Source organism: Gekko japonicus, unplaced genomic scaffold (assembly GCF_001447785.1).
Source record: "Gekko japonicus isolate JY-2015 unplaced genomic scaffold, Gekko_japonicus_V1.1 scaffold2226, whole genome shotgun sequence".
NCBI classification, from domain to species: domain Eukaryota; kingdom Metazoa; phylum Chordata; class Lepidosauria; order Squamata; family Gekkonidae; genus Gekko; species Gekko japonicus.
Genome location: NW_015159781.1, coordinates 41,640 through 63,539, shown reverse-complemented (window position 1 = coordinate 63,539; position 21,900 = coordinate 41,640). Strand labels below are relative to the sequence as shown.

At 45.8% G+C, this 21,900-nt stretch overlaps 1 protein-coding gene across 1 annotated transcript; it reads left to right on the top strand.

Moving 5' to 3' along the window:
* The first annotated feature begins 630 nt into the window (after positions 1–630).
* On the top strand, positions 631–20,265 carry ARL9 (ADP ribosylation factor like GTPase 9). Its single transcript, XM_015407013.1, has 4 exons — positions 631–932; positions 9,419–9,587; positions 11,620–11,795; positions 18,567–20,265. The coding sequence occupies exons 1-4, from the start codon at positions 753–755 to the stop codon at positions 18,744–18,746; spliced, it is 705 nt and encodes a 234-aa protein (XP_015262499.1). The 5' UTR covers positions 631–752; the 3' UTR covers positions 18,747–20,265.
* The last annotated feature ends 1,635 nt before the right edge of the window (positions 20,266–21,900 follow it).

Genomic DNA, 21,900 nt, shown 5'->3' with positions numbered 1-21,900 from the left:
AAAAGCAGAAGCTGTGATAAAGTTCGCTAGGCGCCGGGTTCTTATTCGTGTTTTTTCATAGGGTTGCCAACCTCCAGGTGGCACCTGGAGATCTCCAGCCATTAGTTAAGAACCTCTACCTTTTGTTTTCCTCCTAATTCCAAGGAAACTGTTGATGTTCTAATGATGTTGATGGAACAGCAGATCATGCCCTTTTATTGGAAGAAGAAGCTGGGATTATGGAGTGCAATTTAAGAACACAAGAGAAGCCATGTTGGATCAGGCCAGTGGCCCATCCAGTCCAAGGCTCTGTGTCACCACAGTGGCCAAAAACCAGCTGGTTGATCTCCAGATGACCAAGACCAGTTTCCCCGCCATAAGCGGCTGCTTTGTAGGGTGGACTCCATGGCAAGTGCACCCTCCCCGAATCCCCCCTTCTCCAGGTTCCACCCATAAAGTCTCCAGGTATTTCCCAAGGCAGAGCTGGCAATCCTAATTCTGCACGGGAGGCGGTGTCCCTGGGAGACCGGAGCCTGACTGCCGAGCAGCCAGACGGCACCTACATCTGGCGTCTGGCAACGAGGAGGTCGGATATGCGCGCCGGAAGAAGCAGAGGCGGAGCGAAGGCGGGCCTGGCCGGGCTCTAGGGGCCGCGGTTGGCCTCCGCTCCCGCCCTGCCTTGCCCTGCCCTTTCTTGGCCTCGGCGTTCGGCTCCGGCGTTGCTGCCGGGCGCGCCCTGACCGCTCCTCTCCTCCTCCTCCTCCTCCTCGGCCATGGCGGGCAACCTGCGGCAATTGGCGCTGGTGGGCACCGCCGTGGCCGTCACCGGCGGGGTTGCCTACGTCGTCTGGAGGAGCTACTGGGCCCCCAAAGGTTCGCCCGGCTCCCGACCACTGCGGCAGCCCTCGCCGGAACGCGCCCGCCTCGACTGCGCGGAGCCGCCCCTGGGACAGGTATGCAGGGTGGGGAATGGGCGCATTCGGGCTTGCGGGAAACGGGGGGCGTCTAGGTCCCCCCCCCCCGAAGTGGGCCAAAGTGCTCCGGGAGAGACTTAGATAGCTGCCTGCCCTTTCCTCCTCTACACGTGGATTCCCCCCTCCCCTGCACATACTGGACCCCCTTGCAGTGAAAATAAAGGGGATTCCCGAAGCACCTTAAAAACTGGCAAGCCTTTTATTCTAGGTTGAGATTTCCGACCTGCAGCCCACTTCATAGGCAATAGAATATTCGTTTCCATTTATGGTCAACTAGGAAAAAGGCCTGTTGTGGAAATAAATACAACGGCCTCTAGAAAGAGGTTCTGGGCGGGTGCCCCGACCTTGGACACTCAGTGTCAATTTGCTGTGGCGACCTCAGCAGGGTGTAATGGCACTGAGTCCACCATTTTCTCCAGAGGAACTGATCTCTGCTACCTAAAGAACAGTTGTAATTTTGAGTTATCTCCAGCCCTCACCTGGAGATTGGCAACGATGGTTCCCCAGAAGGGAAAAGTTGGTTTGGAGGGTGGAGTCTATAGCTTTGTACCTGTCTAAGGTCCCATGCCTCCTGAAACCTCACCCTCTCCAGGCTCCATCCCTCATATTTCCAGGAATTTTCCACCTGGAGTTGGCAACCCTATCTCCTTCTCAGCCAATCGTCAACCTACCTTTATTTCCCCTTCACTCTTCAGCTTTCCACCCCCCACACACCTGCAGCCTCTTGCCCTCGCTGCTACGTCACATTGGCTGTCATACGGGGGCCACCTCAGCAGCATATAAGGATATAGAGACCACCATTTTCTCCAGGGGAACTGATCTCTGCCATCTGGAAAGCAGTTGTAATTCTGAGTGATCTCCAGCCCTCACCTGGAGATTGGACACATTTTACCTCAGAACAGCAAGACTGTTTAGAATGTTAGAGGCAAAAGCCAATCAAGTCGCATATGCAAACGACCTCTGTGTTCCGAGGCAGAGGCCAATGAGGCTGCATATGCAAATAACCTCTGTGTTCTGACTGGCTATGGGGGAGAGAGGAATGTTGGAGGCAGGACTCAGGCAAAGCAGCCAGTGGATAGGGAGACCCTCTTAATGACAGATCAGAGAGCGAACTGATTTTGGAGCGTGTGGAATGTTCTAGAGAAGTGCCACTACCATTTGGCTATTATTTATAAGGGAGATGTGTACAGAGTGCAGGCGGGGCTTCTTTAATTGCTCTTTCTCCCGCCCAGTGTGGTGTAATGATTCGAGTGTCGGGCTCAGGCTCCAGAGAGGCAGGTTTAAATCCCGACATAACTGTGAACCGGATGGCATGCCCTTGGACTAATAGCAGAGCATACCCTACCTCCTAGGGATGTTAGGATAAAAGGGTGGGGAGAGAAACTTGCATGCTGCCTTGAGCTCCTTTAAGAAAAGTCTCCTGCAAAAGCTGGTGTGTAAGGGAAAATGTTCCAACCTGGCCTTCTCCTTGACATGCTGGTTTTCTATGCATGGGTATCAGGGGTATCCCCCCCCCCCCCCAACACAGGCAACATTCCATCAGGTGAGGCTCCCCCCCTGCAGTTTGAAGTAGTATAGCTGAGATGCTACTTTGCCACCTCAACAGCTGTTAGAATTAGACTTAAAGTGGCACCTTACACTTTTATTCCAAAGTTTAGGATGGTTTCCACTGCACGAAATAGGCTGTCTTGAGTATTTGACATTTAGACTAGCAAGCCTGTTGTTTTCCTGTCCAGTTGCTAGCCTTGCATAGAATAAAAAATATTTTCTTACCCTGTCTGGGAATCAAATAGACCCTGTAGAAATTTAAAAAAAAAAAAAGCTCTCATAGGTTTCACTGAGTGAAGTATTAACTGCAAAGAAGTCCTATGTACTCCATTAAATATTTCTCTTTGGTAGTACAGGAGCAAAGACACCAGCGAGAAGATGCCATTTTTGTCGATTTCAGTCTAATGTGTTCTTTTTACTTTCCCATTCAATATAAGACACACGGACACCCATGCTTTCAGTGTACATGTTGCTATGGGAGAGCAGGGAGAAGTGATAAAAACCCTACTGGGCAGTTGTTCTCATGCAGATAAGGAATACACTGAGTTTTAATTTCTGGAGGATTAAAAAAAAGGTTTATTTACACACACACACACCCTTAGCGGGGTCAGTTTTGCAATTCTGCAGAAGATTTCCAACTGTGATTCCCCTCCCCAACCCCAAAGAGGTTTCAAGTCATGATGTTGAAAGGTAAAATAAGTATCTTGTACTTTATTGGGTGAATATTTAGGTAACTCACTAGCTACACTCCTGTGGGAAAGAGGAAATGGATAAATAGCAGACAAAGGAAGTATGTATGTTCTGGATATTATGGAAGTTTGAAACTCTCACTGTAATATTTAGGGAAGTCATCCAAAGTAAACACGCCTGAGAGATAAGCCTTGTTTAATCCAGTATGATTTGCATCTGAGTAAATAGGTATGGGGTGAGGCTACCTGACAGTAACCCATACTTCCTTCCTTGAAAGTCAGTCCTGCGGAAATCGGTACGTCTAACAAAACAGCTAGGAAGAAAGATTCAGGTGGACAGCTGGGTCGGTCTGAAGCACCAGAACAAAGTTTGAGTCCAGTGACACCTTTAAGACCAACAAAGTTTTATTCTGGGTATAAGCTTTCGTGCGCATGCACACTTCTTCAGGTATGAATCTGGTATATGGAGTGTGTGTGCACACGAAAGCTTATACCCAGAATTCAACTTTGTTGGTCTTAAAGGTACCCCTGGACTCAAGCTACAAAGAAAATCTGGCTTCTCTGCAGTTACTTTCTTGGACCCAGTGGTGCACATTGAACATGTAGATGAGTCTCCCTGCAGCTTTAGTGACTTTTTTCTGGTAGGTTAAAAAAAAATGTGGCTCTCCCAATGGGGCTGAATGTTGAAATGAATACATCAAGAGGCCAAAGAGAAATCCTATGTCATAAATTTCCACTCATCTCGTTACCAGTAGCAAGTACCAGCCTTTTGCTGGTAACCAGATGCAGAAGCATTTGTTCACTAGAAAATGATCGGTCGCCCCCCCCCCCCCCCCCCCCCCAAGACCATAAGGTGCACCGAATGATTAACAGGCATATGTGAGCAGACAGACTAATGAGCTTTTTGTGGACTTAGTTGCAAAGCAAGTTAGTAAATCCCTCTGTGGGCTCACACACTTGATTGGACAGCCTTAAACTGTAGACTTTAAATTCTCCAAACTCTCGGCTCTTTTTAACTATCAGGAGTGGTGGTAGGGTTGCCAGGTCCCCCTTGGCCACCAGCCGCTCCAGGTTGGGAAACTCCTGGAGATTTCGAGGTGAAACCTGGGCAGGACAGGGACCTCAGTAGGATACAATGCCACAGAGTCCACCCTCCAAATCACCCATTTCTTCTAGGGGAACTGATCTCTGTAGTCTCGAGATGAGCTGTCATTCTGGAGGATCCCCAGGCTCCACCTGGAAGCTGGCATCCCAAAGTCGTGGTGTTGCACTTTAAAGACTAATAGGTTTATTATAGCATAACTCCATGGACTAGAGCCAATTCCTTAAATGCATGAAGGATTGGCAGACCTATTTGCATAAAGAAAGAAAGATGATGAGCAGTGGAGTTGAAAGGCAATGAAATGCAAGACATTTCTGTGCTTGGCTGGTAATACGATAAGCTAATTTAGCACTGGTAGTAAACCATTATCTTGATTGACACCATTGGAGAGAGTGGCAGAACCCCTGATGAAGTCAGATCCAGCAGTTCCACTTTTGCGTCCTCCTTTTTCAAGTTCTTGTGATGAAAAATAAGTAATATAAGCAGAGTGATTTCCTGGTTGGTGGCAGAATGACCTGGTAGGCTGAAATACTTTCTTACTGTTTTCAGAAAAGTGCCACTTTTGATACCATCGTTATGTCTGTGTATTCTTGTACATTCAGACTGTTCCGTTGGCCTTTCATAGCAAGCAGGGGAGTGTTGTAAATGGAAGGGTTGCAGATATCACACTGGAGGGGGAACAAATGAAACAGCTCCTATTAGCTCCTAGTTTTCTTTGGAGCCAGCCCAAAATTTAGGCGCCAGGCTCATTTTTCAGCCTTTTGGGGTGTCCTGTTTTAATGACCACTTTTCCTGACTACTGCCTCCACAAAACCCAATCCTAACCTCTTTTCACCGTTTCTCACAATGTTTCTCTCTGTGTTCTTAATGCTATGACAACAATGACAACAATGTTTTAGTATATACATACCCAACAAAAACCTAACCTAGCTGTTCCCCCCCCCCTATTTCTCATAATGTCATTATTGCTTTAAAGGGCTCCATTTAATTAAATATTGGAACCCTTACAGCAGTCAGCAGGTTCAGAAATGAATCCATCCTCCACTGCTGAGCGGTGCAAATTGATGGTCACATATAAACAAGACATGGCAAGAACTTGTTGCACGTTTCTTTGGGTGCCAGACAACAGAACACATTCCAGTGTACTTCCCTTGAGGACTGCTAAGAAATTCTACCCCACCCCCAAAAAAAAAAAATTGAAAATGCTAGGTTCCACAGTGAAATTTCTAGGTGTTCTGGCGACCTCCTGCCCGGGATTTGCCCACCCCTGCTAAATATGTGCCACAATAAATCATCTGGCACTACCAAACTCCTTTTTATTTTTAATGCCGCAGACTCGCAACTGTCCCTTGGATTTGGTTCTTTTGTTACTTATCTCCTGGATCACTCTTAGACTAAGACACACACATCATCTTCTGCTGTACAGACCCATCCAAAGCAGGGAGTCTCCCTCTGGCGACTTTCGGTGTTTTGAGGCCAGGGACGGATTAGGCGACCATCGGTAGGGTGGAATCCTATTAATGCCAGGGCGGAAAGGCAGATTAGAATAGAAGCTCTTCCGCCTTTGTTTTACCTTGGAAGGAATTAACTCAAGGTGGTCTGAACGCGGAACAGACTTTGGCATGAGCCACTCTGCACTGTCTGTTTCTTTAATCAGCAAATATCGTGCTACCGTCGTCCCTCTTAAAACTTTTGTATAATTAAGGAGGACTGATATTAATAAAGGGGTTGTGCAATATCTTTTGTAATATATTAAGAGACAATACTTAGATGTTTTGATATATGATTCTATGTATTAAGGCTTATATGATAAATAATATATGGTGAATAAACTGTAAAAATATAAAATTAAAATATATAAAAATTATTTGAGATATTTTATCATCGTCTGTAGCACGGTATTTGCTGATTTTTGGTATTTCCTACTTACCGTGGGTCCTATTTTGGTTTTGTGGATTGCTGTCTGTTTCTTTAGCAGTTGCTTGCTGGTTAGTCCCTCTTGCTTCAGTGTCTCATGTTCTTAGGAATGGATTAAGGAGCTCGTCTAACAGAATCAGAAGCCTGATGAACTCTCCGTAGGAGCTGAAACGACTAATCTGAGGCTATTGTACTTTGGTCACATTCTGAGAAGACAGTTACTGGAAAAGACAATAATGCTAGGAAAAGTTAAGGGCTGCAGGAAAAGAGGAAGATCCAACAGGAGGTGGATGGACTCCGTCGAGGAAGCCACGGCCCTCAGTGTGCAAGATCTGAGCAAGGCTGTTAATGACAGGACATTTTGGAGGACATTCATTCATAGGGTCGCCCTAAGTCGGAAGCAATTTTATGGAACTCTCAATACGCACGCACGCCTAAAAGAATGCATTCTCAAGATTAAGGCTACAGTCCTAAAGACACCTATCTTGGAGAAGGCCCCACTGAGTAACATGAAATTTATTTCTGAGCATTTATTTAAAACATTTCTCTGCCACCTTTCCAGCCCAAATAGAGTCCCCAAGGCAGCAAATATCAAATCATTAAAACACACACACACACACACACATACATTAAAACAGGATTTAAAATGTTTAAGCAATTCAGTAAAAAAACCTTTATGTATCCTTAGTATAGTATACTATACTAAGTGCAGTATAGATGTACTTAGGATTTCTCCGTAAGTATAGTTTTATATACTTTGGTGGGAAGGGAACAGCGTTCCGTGCGCCTTGGTGTTTAGTCATGGCGGCCACATGACCATGGAAATGTCTTCAGACAGCGCTGGCTTTTCGTCTTTGAAACGGAGATGAGCACCGCAACCCTAGAGTCGGACTCGACTGGCTTTCGAGCAAGGGAACCTTTACCTTTTTTACCTATAGTTTTAGTAACTGACTCACTGGGAGGCACTGTGGAGCAGAGGAACCCTCTGGAACTGGGGGGGGGGTCTGTAGTGGGAAGTGACACACACTGCCTCTCCCCTTCCATGCGTGGGAAATGTAATGTGCATCCACCCCATCGGCAGTAATAAGCCAGCTGACATTTTGTCTCCTGGAAGGATCAGTGTAGCTCAAGAAAGTATGACTCCAAACCCCCCAAGCAGTTTTCTCTAGAGTTAGAGATGTAAAATTTCCGGAAATTTTGAAGCTCGGAAAAAACCCCGGGTTTTTTCGGGAAAAAACGGAAATTTTCGGAAAAATTGAAAAAAAAGCCACATTAGCATTTCTTTTGTCTTTTCTAGATTGAAAGTCATTCTATAACTTTAGGAACATAAAATATGACTATGGACATTTTTACTTGGCATGAAATTATCACAACTAGCATATTAAAAATATAGTGTATCTAAACAATTATTACAAACAGAATACCCATCCACATGCAAAAACAAAACTGAAACTTTTTTATTTTCTTCTGACAATCGCACCTCCTAAAGGAAAAAATGCATCTTGTTCTTGCATTGGAGAGTTCAGTTTGTAACCTAGGACTTAATTGTCCTCAGTGCACAGAAATTAGATCAATCTGATACCATGTGTGTGTGTGTGTGTGTATATAAGAAGTGATTTGGAAAATATTTGAACACCTTGTCTTAAAATATTTTATTCATAATGTTAAAATAAAATGTTCCATAATCAATTTTTTTTCTTTTCTTTTCCCAATTTTTCGGAAAAAAACCAAAAAGGCTTCAGGAAAAAAACGGAAAAAAAACGTTTTTTTTCTGAATTTTTCCGGTTTTTTTCCGGGCCTTCACATCTCTATCTAGAGTGCACTTAAGTCCTGGATTGACTGGCTTTTTATTTATTTATTTATTTATTCAAATTTATACCACGTCCTCCCCCGTAGGGCTCAGGGCGGCTCCGTAGGGCTCAGGGCGGCTTATCAGAATCAGTTTTATATTTTTTGAAAAAGAGATATTCTTTTATTTTAATATAAATTTTATTTTAAATTTTAAGGAGATACAGAAAGAAAAAAGGAACAGGGAAGAAAGCATAGGTAATATAATTACCAAAACCATAATGTAAGAGCAATTAGACAGATATTGAGAACATTCCTTTATCAGAATACCTGTGTATATTAAAAACGTATATGGCAATATAGTTTAAAAAACATATAACATGATACATATGGTGTAACGGCATAAGAAGAAGAAGAAGAAGAGATTGGATTTATACCCCGCCCTTCACTACCCAAAGGTGTCTCAGAGCGGCTTACAAACTCCTTTCCCTTCCCCTCCCCACAACAGACACCCTGTGAAGTAGGTGGGGCTGAGAGAACTCTTGACAGAAACGGCTCTTTTTCAAGGACAGCTGTGTCAGAGCTTGTGACTGACCCAAGGTCACATCAGCAGGTGCAAGTGGAGGAGTGGGGAATCAAACCCGGTTCTCCCAGATTAGAGTCCGCACACTTAACCACTACACCAAACTGGTGTATATATAGCTTAAATATATATGACATAGTAACTTAGTAACTTAAAAGATCCCCCTGCAAACAAGGTTGGATTTCAGCATACTCAGGGAACACTTCGGGTACACAAAGAAATGGTGTGTACATTTACTGATTGTGGGATTTTTTTTGATAATATTCTACCATTCGATAATATTCTACTATTCGATAATATTCTACCATTTTCCCATACTATATTATCATCATATCTTATCTTATTGACCTTATTTATTATATAGCATAGCATAAATCATCTGACAAAACAGATATTCTTAGATGGCATTTAGATGTTCTGAACTCAGAGAAGTAATTGTGTTAATTTCTTGCAGCAAGAAAAGTGAGTTTTGATGGACCCTAGTTTTTCAGGTGTGCCAAGATTTGGGGGGCCAGGGGTGTTCTTTTAAACCCAAACTTGTTTGCTTGCCACAAAAGCATGCAGTGTGAAATGTGAAATTCTCTGGTGGGTCCATGTAGCTCTCCTTACAAGAAGATGGTAATATAATGACAAGTTACTGTTTGTAATCTGGAATCCTTGGGATGGGTGGGAAGCAAGTCAGAATTAAACATGGGTGAACAGTGGCTTAGAACAGACATGATTGCTTGCCCTCCACCCCCCGCAGGCCAGATAGAAGCATAAAAATTGTTCCATGCAGGTTTGTAGCTCAGGCTTTGTTCTGTCTTCATGAGTGGCTGTTTTGCTTCGTATGTTGAAGGAAAAGCCCCAAAGCAAGCAGATCTTGGTTCTGGGTTTGGATGGAGCTGGGAAAACCAGCATTCTCCACTCACTAACAGCTAATCAAGTGAAGCACAGCACGGCTCCCACGGAGGGCTTCAATGCAGTCTGCGTCAGCACAGAGGACTCCCAGATGGAATTCCTAGAAAGTAAGTGTTCTGTCTCTCCTCCCTCTCTTCTAATAGCAAACTGGGTAGTCCTTTGCCCATCAGGAGGGCAGTGGAACGGGGCCCCCTGCAAACAAGGTTGGATTTCAGCATTCTCAGGGAACACTTCGGGTACACAAAGAAATGGTGCGTACTTTTACTGATTGTGGGATATTTTTTAAAGAAGGGTGATAAAGACTGAACCTACTTGTCGCCTTCCAGACAGCATGGACTGTGATGAGCAGTTGCTGTTTATCATGGGTAGGCAGGTTTGAACTGGTAAAGCCGCTAACTCGCCCCCCCCAGTTTTTTCAAGCTTGCAGGCACCTTTGGAATTCTGGCACAGGATGGTGGGCGCAGTGACAAAATGGCTGCCCCCGGAGTTGGAGCCTACCACAAAATGGCTGCCCCGGGAGGCGGAGCCAACCACAAACTGAATGTCACAGGAGGTGGGGCCACGCACACAGAGGAAGCTGAAGCGCAGGGGAGAAGGGAGGTCAGTTAAAAATACACCAACACCGCGGTGGCCATTACCATTGAAACAATATTATTTTAATTAGCTTAGCTCATCAGATCTTCAATGGCAAATCAAAAGCCCTGTAGTGCAGGAGCCCCACCTGGCCCCACACCTTCTAAAAATGTTTAGTGGTCACCAAGAAAGGTGTCAGGAGGCACCATGGGCCCCAGGTGGGGAGACCCCTGTTGTAAGGTGTTCCTCACACCTGGAGTACCATGTCAAATTCTGGGTGCCACACTTTTAAGAAATGAAAAATAAACAATAATAACTGTGATATAATTATGGAAAGTCAATTCAGTTTTTCAACGGTTTGATAAATATGAATACATTTCTGTGACATCACGTGGACATACATCTCCTTCACAATAAGAATAATCCAATGTCATACTCCTCTGTTGCAGGAGACTGCCTGGTCCTCTTCGCTTCAAGGGTCCTCCAATGCAAATAAAGTGCAATAGCCAATAAAATGTTCATGTCTATGAGAGAGAAGATGCAGCCAAAAAACTAAGAAGAGAATTTATGACGTCTGCATGATTTCTGCTCTGAGGAAGCTTATTGAAACAGGTGTTTGAGCAAGCCTGTCTGTGCAATCGCAACTTTTCGTGGTACTTGGATATAAGAATAAGAAAGACACTAAGGACATTTTATTGGCTATTGCACTTTATTGCATTGATTGATGCTTGAGGGGAAGAGGACCAGGCAGTCTCCTGCAATAGAGAAAAAGGAATATGTCATCGGATTATTCTTATTCTGAAGGAGCTGTAAGTCCATGTGATTCCACAGAAATGTATGAATATTTATCAAAACCTAAAAAGGTAAGTTTGACTTACCTTTTTAGGTTCTGGTTCCCAGGTTTCAGGGTTGTGTGTCCCCCCCCCCTTTTTTTTTTGTTCCCTGAATATTTATCAAACCCTTGGAAAATTGAATTGACTTTTCATAATTATATCAAGGTTGTTATAGTTTTATTTTTCATTTACCAATCCTGTGATCTCTCTGGCTACTGTAACACTTGTAAGAAAGGTAGAGACAAATTGCAGTGGGTTCAGAGGAGGGTAATGAAGATGGTCAGGCCCATAGAGCAGGTCCCGTGAGGAAAAGTTGATGGAGCTCATTACGTTTAGCCTGAAAAAGAGAAGAATGAGGGAAAACAGGAGTGCATTTTTCAGATACTTGACAGGCTGTGGCACAGAAGAGGAAAGACATTCTTTGCTGCCGTCAGGGTCAGGACTAGATCAAAAGGGCTTAAGCGACAGGAAGGTGGATTTACCAGAGCAGTATGGAATGGGACAGACACATTTTGTGGCTGTGCCCACTTGGTCAGAATGCCAAAGGTTCCTGCAGGATGAAAACAGATGGGAACCCTCTGCGTTACCAGCTTCCATCGACCCAGCAGGATCCTAGAAACACAGTCTGAAAGCAGCTATCTTGGAGTACCAGCAGAGAAGGAATGCTGTCAAGGGATTGGGGGTGGGTGGGAGCGTAGCATACAATTTAACCAGTTCACTGTCTTCCTTGCAGTCGGGGGCAGTGAGTTTCTGCGGTCCTACTGGAAGATGTACCTCTCACGAGTCCTTTTGCTGATATACGTCGTGGATTCAGCCGATCACAAGCGCTTGCCCATGGCAAAGAAACTGCTTCATCAGCTGGTCCAGAATAACTCGACCTTACCTGTAATGATCCTGGCCAACAAGCAGGTAATTGTGTGCTCTGGAATTCAGGGTAGAAGTCTGGCTTTTGTTACGGGAAAAGGGGAAGGTGTCTCCGTTCTTAAGGAAGCAGTTCCTGAACTGATCTTTTGTAGGTTGTACCCAATGTTCCCTCTAAGCTGAGTTAATATGAGCTAGCTCACAGTTTTTTAGCCTCCAGCTCACACATTTTTGCCTTAGCTCAGGGAGGATGGCTCCAGAGCAAACCAATTTATGCGGTAGCCAAACCGCTCGCTCACAACTTTAATGCCAGTAGCTCACAAAGTAGAATTTTTGCTCACAAGACTCCACAGCTTAGAGGGAGCATTGGTTGTACCTCTCCATTGCTGGTACGAACTTCTTAATGGGTTTACTTTTGTGCTTGATCTTTGAATATTACTGAGCAGGAAGGGAATCAGTCCTACATCCACAGCCAAGATGATACACAGCAGCCTTTTGGTCTTTCCAGCTTTTTGCTGCATCTTGGTCACTGTATCAAACAGCACGTTCATAACTGATTGACAGCCAGTCGCCTAAAAGTAGTTTGGTACATCTGGCAATCTGGAGTGAAGCTCTGTGTACCATGTTCAGTGAACATCTTTTTATTGACTTTACTTTGTTATTTAATCTGGGAGTTGGAAGGGACCACCAGAGTCATCTAGTCCAGCCTCCAGCCAACATAGAATCTACAGCTATAATATTGTCTGTCTCCCCCCCTTTCCCCTGGCAGCTGTAATCTGTAAGGCATATATTGGGTTGGGAAGAGACATTTGAAGCACTGGGTCCTAGGGATGGGGAGGCCTTCTGGGAAACTGCTGTCATGGAGGCCCTGACTGTGGTGTAGTGGTTAAGAGTGGCGGGACTCTAATCTGGAGAACCGGGTTTGATTCCCCACTCCTCCACATGCAGCCTGCTGGGTGACCTTGGGTAAGTCAGAGTTCTCTCAGAGCTCTCTCGGCCCCACCTACCTCACAGGGTGTCTGTTGTGGGGAGAGGAAGGGAAGGAGATTTGTAAGTTGCTTTGAGACTCCTTCAGGTAGAGAAAAGTGGGGTATAAAAACCAACTTCTTTTGGTGTAGTGAGCCAGTTTCGTATAGTGGCTGAGTGTGTGGACTCTAATCTGGGAGAATCAGGTTTGATTCCCCACTCCTCCACAAGCAGCTGCTGGTGTGACCTTGGGTCAGTCACAAGTTCTCTCAGAGCTGTTCTCTCAAGGCCAGCTCTGGAAAGAGCTCTCTCAGCCCCACCTACCACACAGGTGTCTGTTGTGGGGAGGGGAAGGGAAAGGAGTTGGAAGCCGCTCTGAGACTCTGAGTGAAGGGTGGGGTATAAATCCAATCTCTTCTTCCTCTCTTCTCTTCTTATTCTTCTATAAATATTTTTTTTAAATAAGAATTGACCTCCTTTATCTCTTCCCCCTCTCTACAAAAAAAAAAAAAGCCCTGTCTTTCATACTCACTTTCCTGGGTAGATAGAACCCTACAGCAAACTCAAACGGGTCAGAGGTGCAGATGGCTTTTCAGGAGATTTCCCAGACATCAAACTCATAATTTTTCACACGCAGTTCTCTGTGTGACTTGTGCTTGCTGCTGTTAACAAAATAGCTCCTCAGACCCTGCTGAAAGCTTTCAACCCCTAAAAATCAGGTTAATGCTTTTGGATCTCTGCTGAAGATGATTTTATTCATATCCTGCTATTTCTACAAGGAGAGCTTGGGTGGCCACTATGGGTTTTGTCCCACTTTGTCCTCATAACAAATCTCTGTAATTCAGGGACAGGCTCAAGGTAATTCAGGGACAGGCTCAAGGATACCCCAGTGAGTTTGGTGGAAAAACAGGGATTGGAATCCGGACTTCCCTTTTCTCAGGTCGAGCCCTGCGCCACACTCAGCTTGCCAGCCTCGGATCTTAAGACCATTGGATGTTAGTACAGATCTGAAACAGGGCTTGTGGAGGGTGGAAAGGCAGGACAGAAATACACAAAATGAGAGAAGAATCCAACTTGTACTTGTAACCGACTGGAGAAACTCTAAACTTCAAGCATCCTGCAAGCTTTTAAACAAGCAAGATCAGGAACTTTTAAGCATTAGGGTCAGGGGTCATTTTCTGTGGGAGCGCACAGGAGTGGAGCTCCGGCAGTAAGGAGCCCAGGGGGCGGGCACATGCAACGAGTCCCGCCCCCTGCTCCCAGCAGCCCTCACTTCCACTCCCCAAGGCCTTGCCTCTCACTAATAGGCAAAGAGTTCATATTATGAAAAATCTCCTGGCGGACAGACACTCAGAGGTAACACTTCTAGTGGCTAGATATGGATGGCTAGCTTTAAGAATTAGAAAATCTATAATAACACAGGAAGTCAAATGTCAATCACCTAACTGTTAAGTGCCTGTTTCTTAAGAATTTTAAATGCACTGTATTGCTTGCCTCTTAAGAATTTTAAAATGCACTTTATTGCTGTTTTAAGCTTCTTTTACCTTTATGTACAGGGGTTCTTACTATTTATAATTTTTAATTCTCATTTTATAAGTCCTTCAAAATGCCATCAGAACCGGATGCCTTATAAGTGAAGTGTGGCTTATTACTAATGCTATTATTAGTAGTACTGGAGGACAGAAACTCTGTCACGGATTGTGCTTCCCCAGCCCAATTTGAGAAAGCACTCAGCAGTCCTGTAGTGCAGTATCCAAGCTAAAACTTTATTAATAAAGGAGGAAAAGTACAGGCACAACAAGGTTTTGAATCCTTGAATATCCACAGCTCTCTCTAAGGTTACAATGGGAGACATCACGTTTTAAACCCAGTATGACGCTTTGCAAATAAAACATAATTATTGGTTCCATCAAACTTTGTCACATATCCGTTGCACCATTCTGATTGGGTCCCAACCTGTGGGTTTGATTTTCTCAGGCAAAAATGTACCTCCTACAGCTAAACAATAGACTTTTCTTTTCAGGCTGTGAAGTTAACAAAAAGTATCTTAATGTAACAGATATGGGTACACCATGCAGCATGTTCTTCATCTAACGTAGGCTAACTGACATCAGGAATATGCACAGTTATAGTTGGCAAGAACAAGCAAAGTCACAAGCAGTATGATTGCCTGTCAGCATTTAGTATTTTACCCAGAATGCGTTTAAGCAATGAACCAAAGTGAATATCTGCGTATATGTTCATGATTGATTTCAGAGATTAGAATCATCAAAGGCACTTAACATATGCACCATGGAAGTGTTAAGTGCACCTACTAAGTTAGACTGACTGTTAGTCAGTGGCAGAGTACAAAGTGTTTCATAAGCAGTGTGTACAACAGTACTGCTGTTCCATTCAACTTGTACATGTTCACATAGAAAAAGAAAATACCATAGCAGCCACAGAAGTATTTATGTTTAAATGCAAGCCATAAATTTAAATGTTCAGTTCAAACTTATTGAGATAGAGTAAATGATATATTCAACAGTGTTTATTTTAGTAGTATATTTAAGGCAGATTTGTATTTTATCCTTCGCAATGTGTAAAACTATTTTTATCTGGTCTATGACTGTTATAATAAACTTCTTCTATGCCTAGAAGTTATGGTTGACTTCTGGCGACCCCTAGTGGGGCTTGGACATTTCAGAGAGGTGGCTTGATATTGTCTGCCTCTGCATCCCGGCCCTGGTATTCCTTAGAGGTCTCCCTTCCAAGTACTTGCCAGGGTCGGCCCTGCTTAGCTTCCGAGATCTGACAAAAAGCAGGCTTGCCTGGGTTATCCAGGTCAGGGCATCAAAGCCAGGTCTTCTGAAAGTAACACCCTGCAAACAGGCTTCAATTGCCCATTCCCAGTCATTCTCCGTGGTGGCCCCTGTTTTGTGACATAGCTTACCTGAGGAGGTCAGGAGTGCCTCCCACCCCGTCGTCGTATGAGGTGTGTCACAACAGTATTGTTTGAAAGGGCATTTTTATTATAGAAGGTGGTTGTGTTGCTAGTGCTGTGTTCAGTGATGGATTAGTGTAAGGTTTATTTTACTTATTCTCAATCAATCATTATTATGGCCCACAAACCATTCTGAAAATAAACAATGTGATGTAATTAAATGCTTGTGGATAAAGTGCCACTAAGTTACTGCCGACTCATGGCAACCCCATAGGGTTTCCAAGGCAAGAGTAACAAAGGTGGTTTGTCATTGCCTGCCTCTATATAGCAACCCTGGGCTTCCTTGGTGGTTTTTCATCCAAATACTGACCGGGGCCGACCCTACTTAGCTCCTGAGATCTGACAAGATCAGGCTAGCCTGGGCCATCCAGGTCAGGACACTTAACTGAACACCTAAAGAATGTCTTTGCGTATGCCCGCGGTGGGACTGGCGCCGCCCGCGCCAGGCTCCCCACGTACCCCAGGCGACAGACCTCCCAGGGTGGCAGGGTCAGCAGACGATGGAGGCGACAGACCCCGGGGCATGGGAGGTCCAGGAGACTCACGAGACTCCAACAACCTCCCTCCGCGACCACAGAAACGCAGGGGAAACCAGGAAGAGAAGGGGCTGGAGGACGGGGCTGACACGGACACCGTTCCTCGGCCACTGACTCGGGGGGGCGGGCCCGATCGAGAGGAAGAGCCAGTTGGAGGCTCCCATCCTTACCCCTCAGAATTGAAGACGCCAAAGTAGCGGGCATTGGTCCCTTCGTCCTGACCGGAAGTAGGCACTCCCCTGCACATCCCCGCTCAAGGCTAGAGACACGGGGATATACAGGGAGGCGGGACCAAAAGGGGAAGCACCAAGGGAGTGGGGGACACGGTGAGGGACAGGTGGAAGCGGCAGTAGGCTCAGGAATAACAGAAAGGGGTGTGTCACCAAAGGAGGGGACTGCAGATAAAAGGAAGGAAGCGGAAGAATGCCGGGGAGGATTTCAGAGACGATCGCCCAGCCGGAACAGAGAGAAGCAGGAGAGGCGATCGTTCTGAGGAAGGTGCCTGGGGCGTGACGCAACACCCAGCCCTTCCACACCTGAGGCATTTGTTTCCTTCTTAAGCCTTCCCCCAACACAGCGACTGGATTCCAAGGGCCTGGGGGGCAACCCCGAGCATGACAGTTAGAATTGTGGTGAATTATGCACAAGGCATTATCTCGGCCTCTATTTTCATTACGGAGAAGAGAAACTTAGCTACTTATAGGGTGCGTTCAGACGCGCCGTTTGATCTGGTGTCGTCACGCTTCAGAAACGGATTTTATATGCACGATCACACAGTCAACATCTGCCTCGCGTCCCCAGCCGTTGGTTTCCAGCTCAAAACCGCTTTAACCCGGAGTATTTTGTTACCAGGTCCCATAGTGGTGTTTTCTCAGCTCTCCCGTTTAAAGCCGCATTTCCCCCCTGTGTGATCGTTCCTCTGGTGTCAAGCCACCTCCGGTTTAAACCCCCTCCCCGCTCAAAAGCTGCCCGAGGCTTCCGCTTTTCACCCGCCATTTTTTAATGCGTTGGCGTTGTGCACATAGGCAGAGCTCCGCCAACGCGTTTAGAAAACTGACATTCAAGTGGTCATTTGTTTTAGAGTTTAGATGAGTTCGGGATCTCACGGAAGCCATTTTCGGGTCAAACCTTTAAAGGGAAGTCTTTTGTTGGAGGGGTTGGATTGATTTGCCCTGGTGGTTCTGCGCCATGATAGTTTTGCCCCCCCATTCGACGGAGGGGCGCCTATGCGCATGCGCAAACGGAGAAAAATTTTTTAAAACCCGGCGACACACGCTTCCGCTCATCAGTAGTGTAGACGCCGGGGAGCGATGTGACTGCGCAGTTAGGCGGGATAAGGGAGGTAAGTGTGATCGCGATTATCCAGATAAAATATAATCCGGTTAGAACCGGAGCAGTTTAACCCACTCTCAGCACGCCTGACCGCACCCATACACTACATTTTTATACAACAGGGTGGTAGAGCCAGTTTGGTGTAGCTTCAGAGCACAGACTCTAATCTGGGAGAACTAGGTTTGATTCCCCACTCCTCCGCTTGCAGCCAGCTGGTTGACCTTGGGCCAGCCACAAGTTCTCTCAGAGCTGTTCTCTCAAGAGCAGTTCTCAAAAGAGCTCCCTCAGCCTCACCTACCTCACAGGGTGTCTGTTGTGGAGAGTGGAATGGGAGATTGTAAACCGCTCTGGGACTCCCAAGTGAAGGGCGGGGTATAAATCAAATCTCTTCTTCTTCTTGGTTGGCCCCTGCCAATAAAATTTTTACTTATTGCGGTTTTGACTGGCGTCTTGTAATCTGCCTTGAGGCCCCCAGAAAAAGATGGATTAAAATGCTGTACAATAACTGCTTCTCAGATGAGCTTGTTCGTTCATTTGAAAGGGAATGCTTTTCCCCCAAAATGGTGTTCACCAGCTACCACTTTAGTAAACAGCTTTAAAAATTTGCTGATTGAAAAGTCTTAAATCAATTAATGTAACCAATGAATGACCTTTTTAATAAATTCATTGTACGTGTGGCTTGTAGTGTGACATTACTTTTTTTAAAAAAAAGTATATTCCATTTTAATGGTCAGCCTTTGCTGGTGCTACTCCAGACAGGCTGACATTCCTTTTGAAGAAAAATAAAACTGTAAGAGTTATGCAACAGTGGAATCAGCAGCCTAGGGAGGTGGTGAGCTCCCCCTCACTGGCAGTCTTTAAGCCACGGCTGGACAAACACTTGTCAGGAACGCTCTGGGCTCATCCTGCATTAAACAGGGGGCTGGACTACATGGCCTGTATGGCCCCTTCCAACTCTATGATTCTATGGTTGATGTGGCTCTTCTGTTTTCTCTTGGACAGGATCTCGAAGGTGCATACTGCATCACAGACATTCACGAGGCATTGGCGTTGTCTGACATCGGGGACGAGAGGAAGATGTTCCTGATCGCCACACACGTGGCTGAAGACGGCTCCGAAATCACTTCTGGCATGAAGGACACACGGGAACTGATTGCAGGGCTGGTCTCAGAAGCGATGTGATTGGTCCCAGAATGGGGCACCGCCACGGGACTTAGAGCTGTTCTCGGATAAACAGCTGGCAACCATCAAATAGTGCTCCTTTGCATTTGAACCTTGCAGTTTTGATCCTCAGGTATGGAATTCCAATGGAGGCAATGCCGAAGCTGCAAAGAACCTTAGGGCTTGTTTGTTTTTTAATGTAATATATTTGGGGGAAGTAGCTGTCTGCTTTTAAAACCATGTGGAGAGAGATGGCACAGATCAAATGGTTGGACACACACACACACACCGCATCCAGGTGTCAAATGTTGCTGCCATTTTCATGGGCAGCTGTTGTGGGTTTCATTCAGAGCTGTGTGCTGGCTTAGGAGCGGACTTGTGGAAAAGCTATACAAGTTTCTGTCTGAGGGCGACTGTGTTCAGATTCTAGCTTGCGTATACCTCAGGGGAGCTCTGTGTTTCTTGAATGTCTTCATGGCCTTTTTTGCCTCAGGTATACATATATATATTTTAGTCTGGCTTGTCCCAGGGCTTTCCCTTTCAAGCCAGATCAGAGGAAGACCTCCTTTGCTCCAACTTAAAGGGGAAAATGGCACACAAGCTACAGGCAGAACCTCTGGCTGACAGCAGGACCAGAGGGTGGAACTTCACCTTCACAATGGCATTGCTTAGCTCCCACATCACCTCCCCATCAGCCCTTTAACTGAGCTGTGGCTCAGCTTTGGTGGGTGGGGGGAGACAGAGCTTGCTGGACTGCTTGGAGGATTCTTGTCTGGCTTCTGCGCCGCCAGCCTGACTAGCAGGAAGGGTGTGGGGAGGTGGCACCAGCGAGTAGTGCAGGGATGGTGTGTGGATACCATCCCTGTGCACCTCCCCAACACCCGCTGTTAACTCCATAGCAGTGGCGGCTTTTCTCACCCTTCTGTGGCCACAGCCCAAGACCACCTGGTTGCGAATGATTGCCATGGTACAACAAGAGCACAGTTTTTGGCCATGTGTGGATGAGTCCTCAGCTGGATAAACCTGGGCCTAGAAGAATCCACGTGACAGGAAAAGTAGGCCTGATGAGCCAGAAGTGAGACACAGGGGCTTTTGGCTTGTGTGTCAGTCCTGAAGGAATGAACACCCTTGCTGGTGCACCTGGGAAGGACCACAACGCGAGTTGTAGTGATTTTGTAACGTTTGGGTAGAGGTCTTAATAAAAGGGCAGTGATTTTGAGAAGGCGTTTCCCGCCATTTTATACATGTAACTGTGGAGGCTGTGATTTGAGGGGAAAGAAGCTTCCCAAACCTTTCTTTTCGTCAACTTTTCCTATTAAAAATCTGCCCCCACTACTGAGGGGGAATGGTCAAGGAGGGGGGAGGGAGTCCTGACCCCTCCAGTAGTTTTTCTTTCAAATTGCTGCCTCAGTGGTTGTATTGTGTAAAGGGGGGTGGGGGGATGCCTAAAAAGAACTGTAATTCAGAAGAACCTCTGAGGAACCTGCTTTTCCTTATGTGGGCATTTTCTTCCAGTGAACAAGGATAAGGAATCCGCACTCAAGCCCCCCAAACTGCTGCTGAGATGACGACTCGCTTCTGAAGACACAGCGCTGCCCCCGTTATGGAAGTGGCTTCCCTTTAAGGTCTCAAATGTTTACATCCAATGCCTCAAGCAAGCAGCCATCAGCTACAGCAAAAGACATCTAATCGACATCCGATCCGTCTCCCACTTCCTCCGCCCACCCGCCCCTTAATGACATTCTCAGGTGATGTTAGCAACGCAGCTCAAATTGTATGAACTTTAAGGAAGACAGCTTCAGCCTTGTACCTACTGCAAATGTTGAAGGAAAATGTCTGTATTTCACCTCTGAATTTTGAAATCTGTACATAAGTTTTATAGGAACTTATTTTCTCTCTCTCTCTCACTTGTATACCAAAGCAGTTCCTTTATATAAAATCAGATTATTTTTCTCCTAGTGTGCCGTTCAGGTGTTAATTTTGCAATAATAGAATCTTAACAACTGCAATTACCAGAGACTTTCCATGAAAAGAGTGAAAGGTCTTATCCCCAAAAGGCAGATAAGCAGTTCTTGGCTCCAGGGAGGAAGGGTGGAAGAAAAAGAAGAGTAAGTTTTTATACCCCACTTTTCTCTACCTTAAGGAGTCTCAAAGTGGCTTACAAATCGCCTTTCATTCCTCTCCCCCCAGGCACCTTTGGAGGCAGGTGGGGCTGAGCGAGTTCTGAGAGAACTGTGACTGGCCCAGGGTCACCCGGCAGGCTTCACATGGAGGAGTGGGGAATCAAACCAGATTAGAGTCCGCCACTCTTAACCACTACACCATGCTGGATAGAGACAGTACGCCAAGATTCAGGGAACAGGAAAGATCTTAATGTCTTTGCCTTCTTGGGTTGGAGACTTGAAGAGGTTTGCAGGTGTGCACAAGCATTACTGTATATGCACACGGGGGATTCTGTTTCTTCTGCTTATAGTACTATAGCTGCTTTCTTTTTCCTGGGTTGTGCCACTTGTGGTTGGCGTTTTGAATTATTTTCCTGTCTAAACTCAATGTTGGTAGAAAACCAGCATAGCATCTTAAAAGGGTTCAACCTTTATTCCATTACATGCATGGGTTTCCCCCCCCCCAGCAGACAGAAGCAATCAACTGTCCAGCTGTTCACCCCCGTGCATGCACACACACACAAAACCTGAGTTAAATGTGGTGCTGGTGATCACTTGTGCAAACTGAGCTGCTACTGCTCCGAAGCCACTATGCGTGCTTAATTAGCATGCCGGCACAGCATCTACTCCTCTGTAGATGGAGGAGTATTCCACAGGGATATCTTGTCAGCATGTTTAAACCAGGCCACACACCTGTGGTGATACACTCTGCCAAAAGCTTGACCACTCTAATCTGCTCTTAGCTGACCACACGTGAGTGTAAAAGGTATTCCCATTGCCCTGTCAGTCATCAGGGCATGCTGATTTGGACATAAAAATACGAGGCTATTGCAAGCCACTAACTTGGGCCGCACAGCACATGAGAATTGGGGCTTTAGTGAGTGACACTTGAAAGTAATGGATTTGATCTGTGCATCAAGCTGCCTTATACTGAATCAGACCCCCCCTTGGGCCATCAAGGTCAGTGTTGTCTACCCAGACTGGTAGCTGCTCTCCAGGGTCTCAGGCACAGG

Excerpts from the sequence above, each read along its gene's own strand:
- ARL9 (XM_015407013.1), top strand. The coding sequence starts at position 753 with ATGGCGGGCAACCTGCGGCAATTGGCGCTGGTGGGCACCGCCGTGGCC. Across the intron at positions 933-9,418 it reads CGGAGCCGCCCCTGGGACAG|GAAAAGCCCCAAAGCAAGCA; the intron begins GTATGCAGGGTG and ends CGTATGTTGAAG. Across the intron at positions 9,588-11,619 it reads CCAGATGGAATTCCTAGAAA|TCGGGGGCAGTGAGTTTCTG; the intron begins GTAAGTGTTCTG and ends TCTTCCTTGCAG.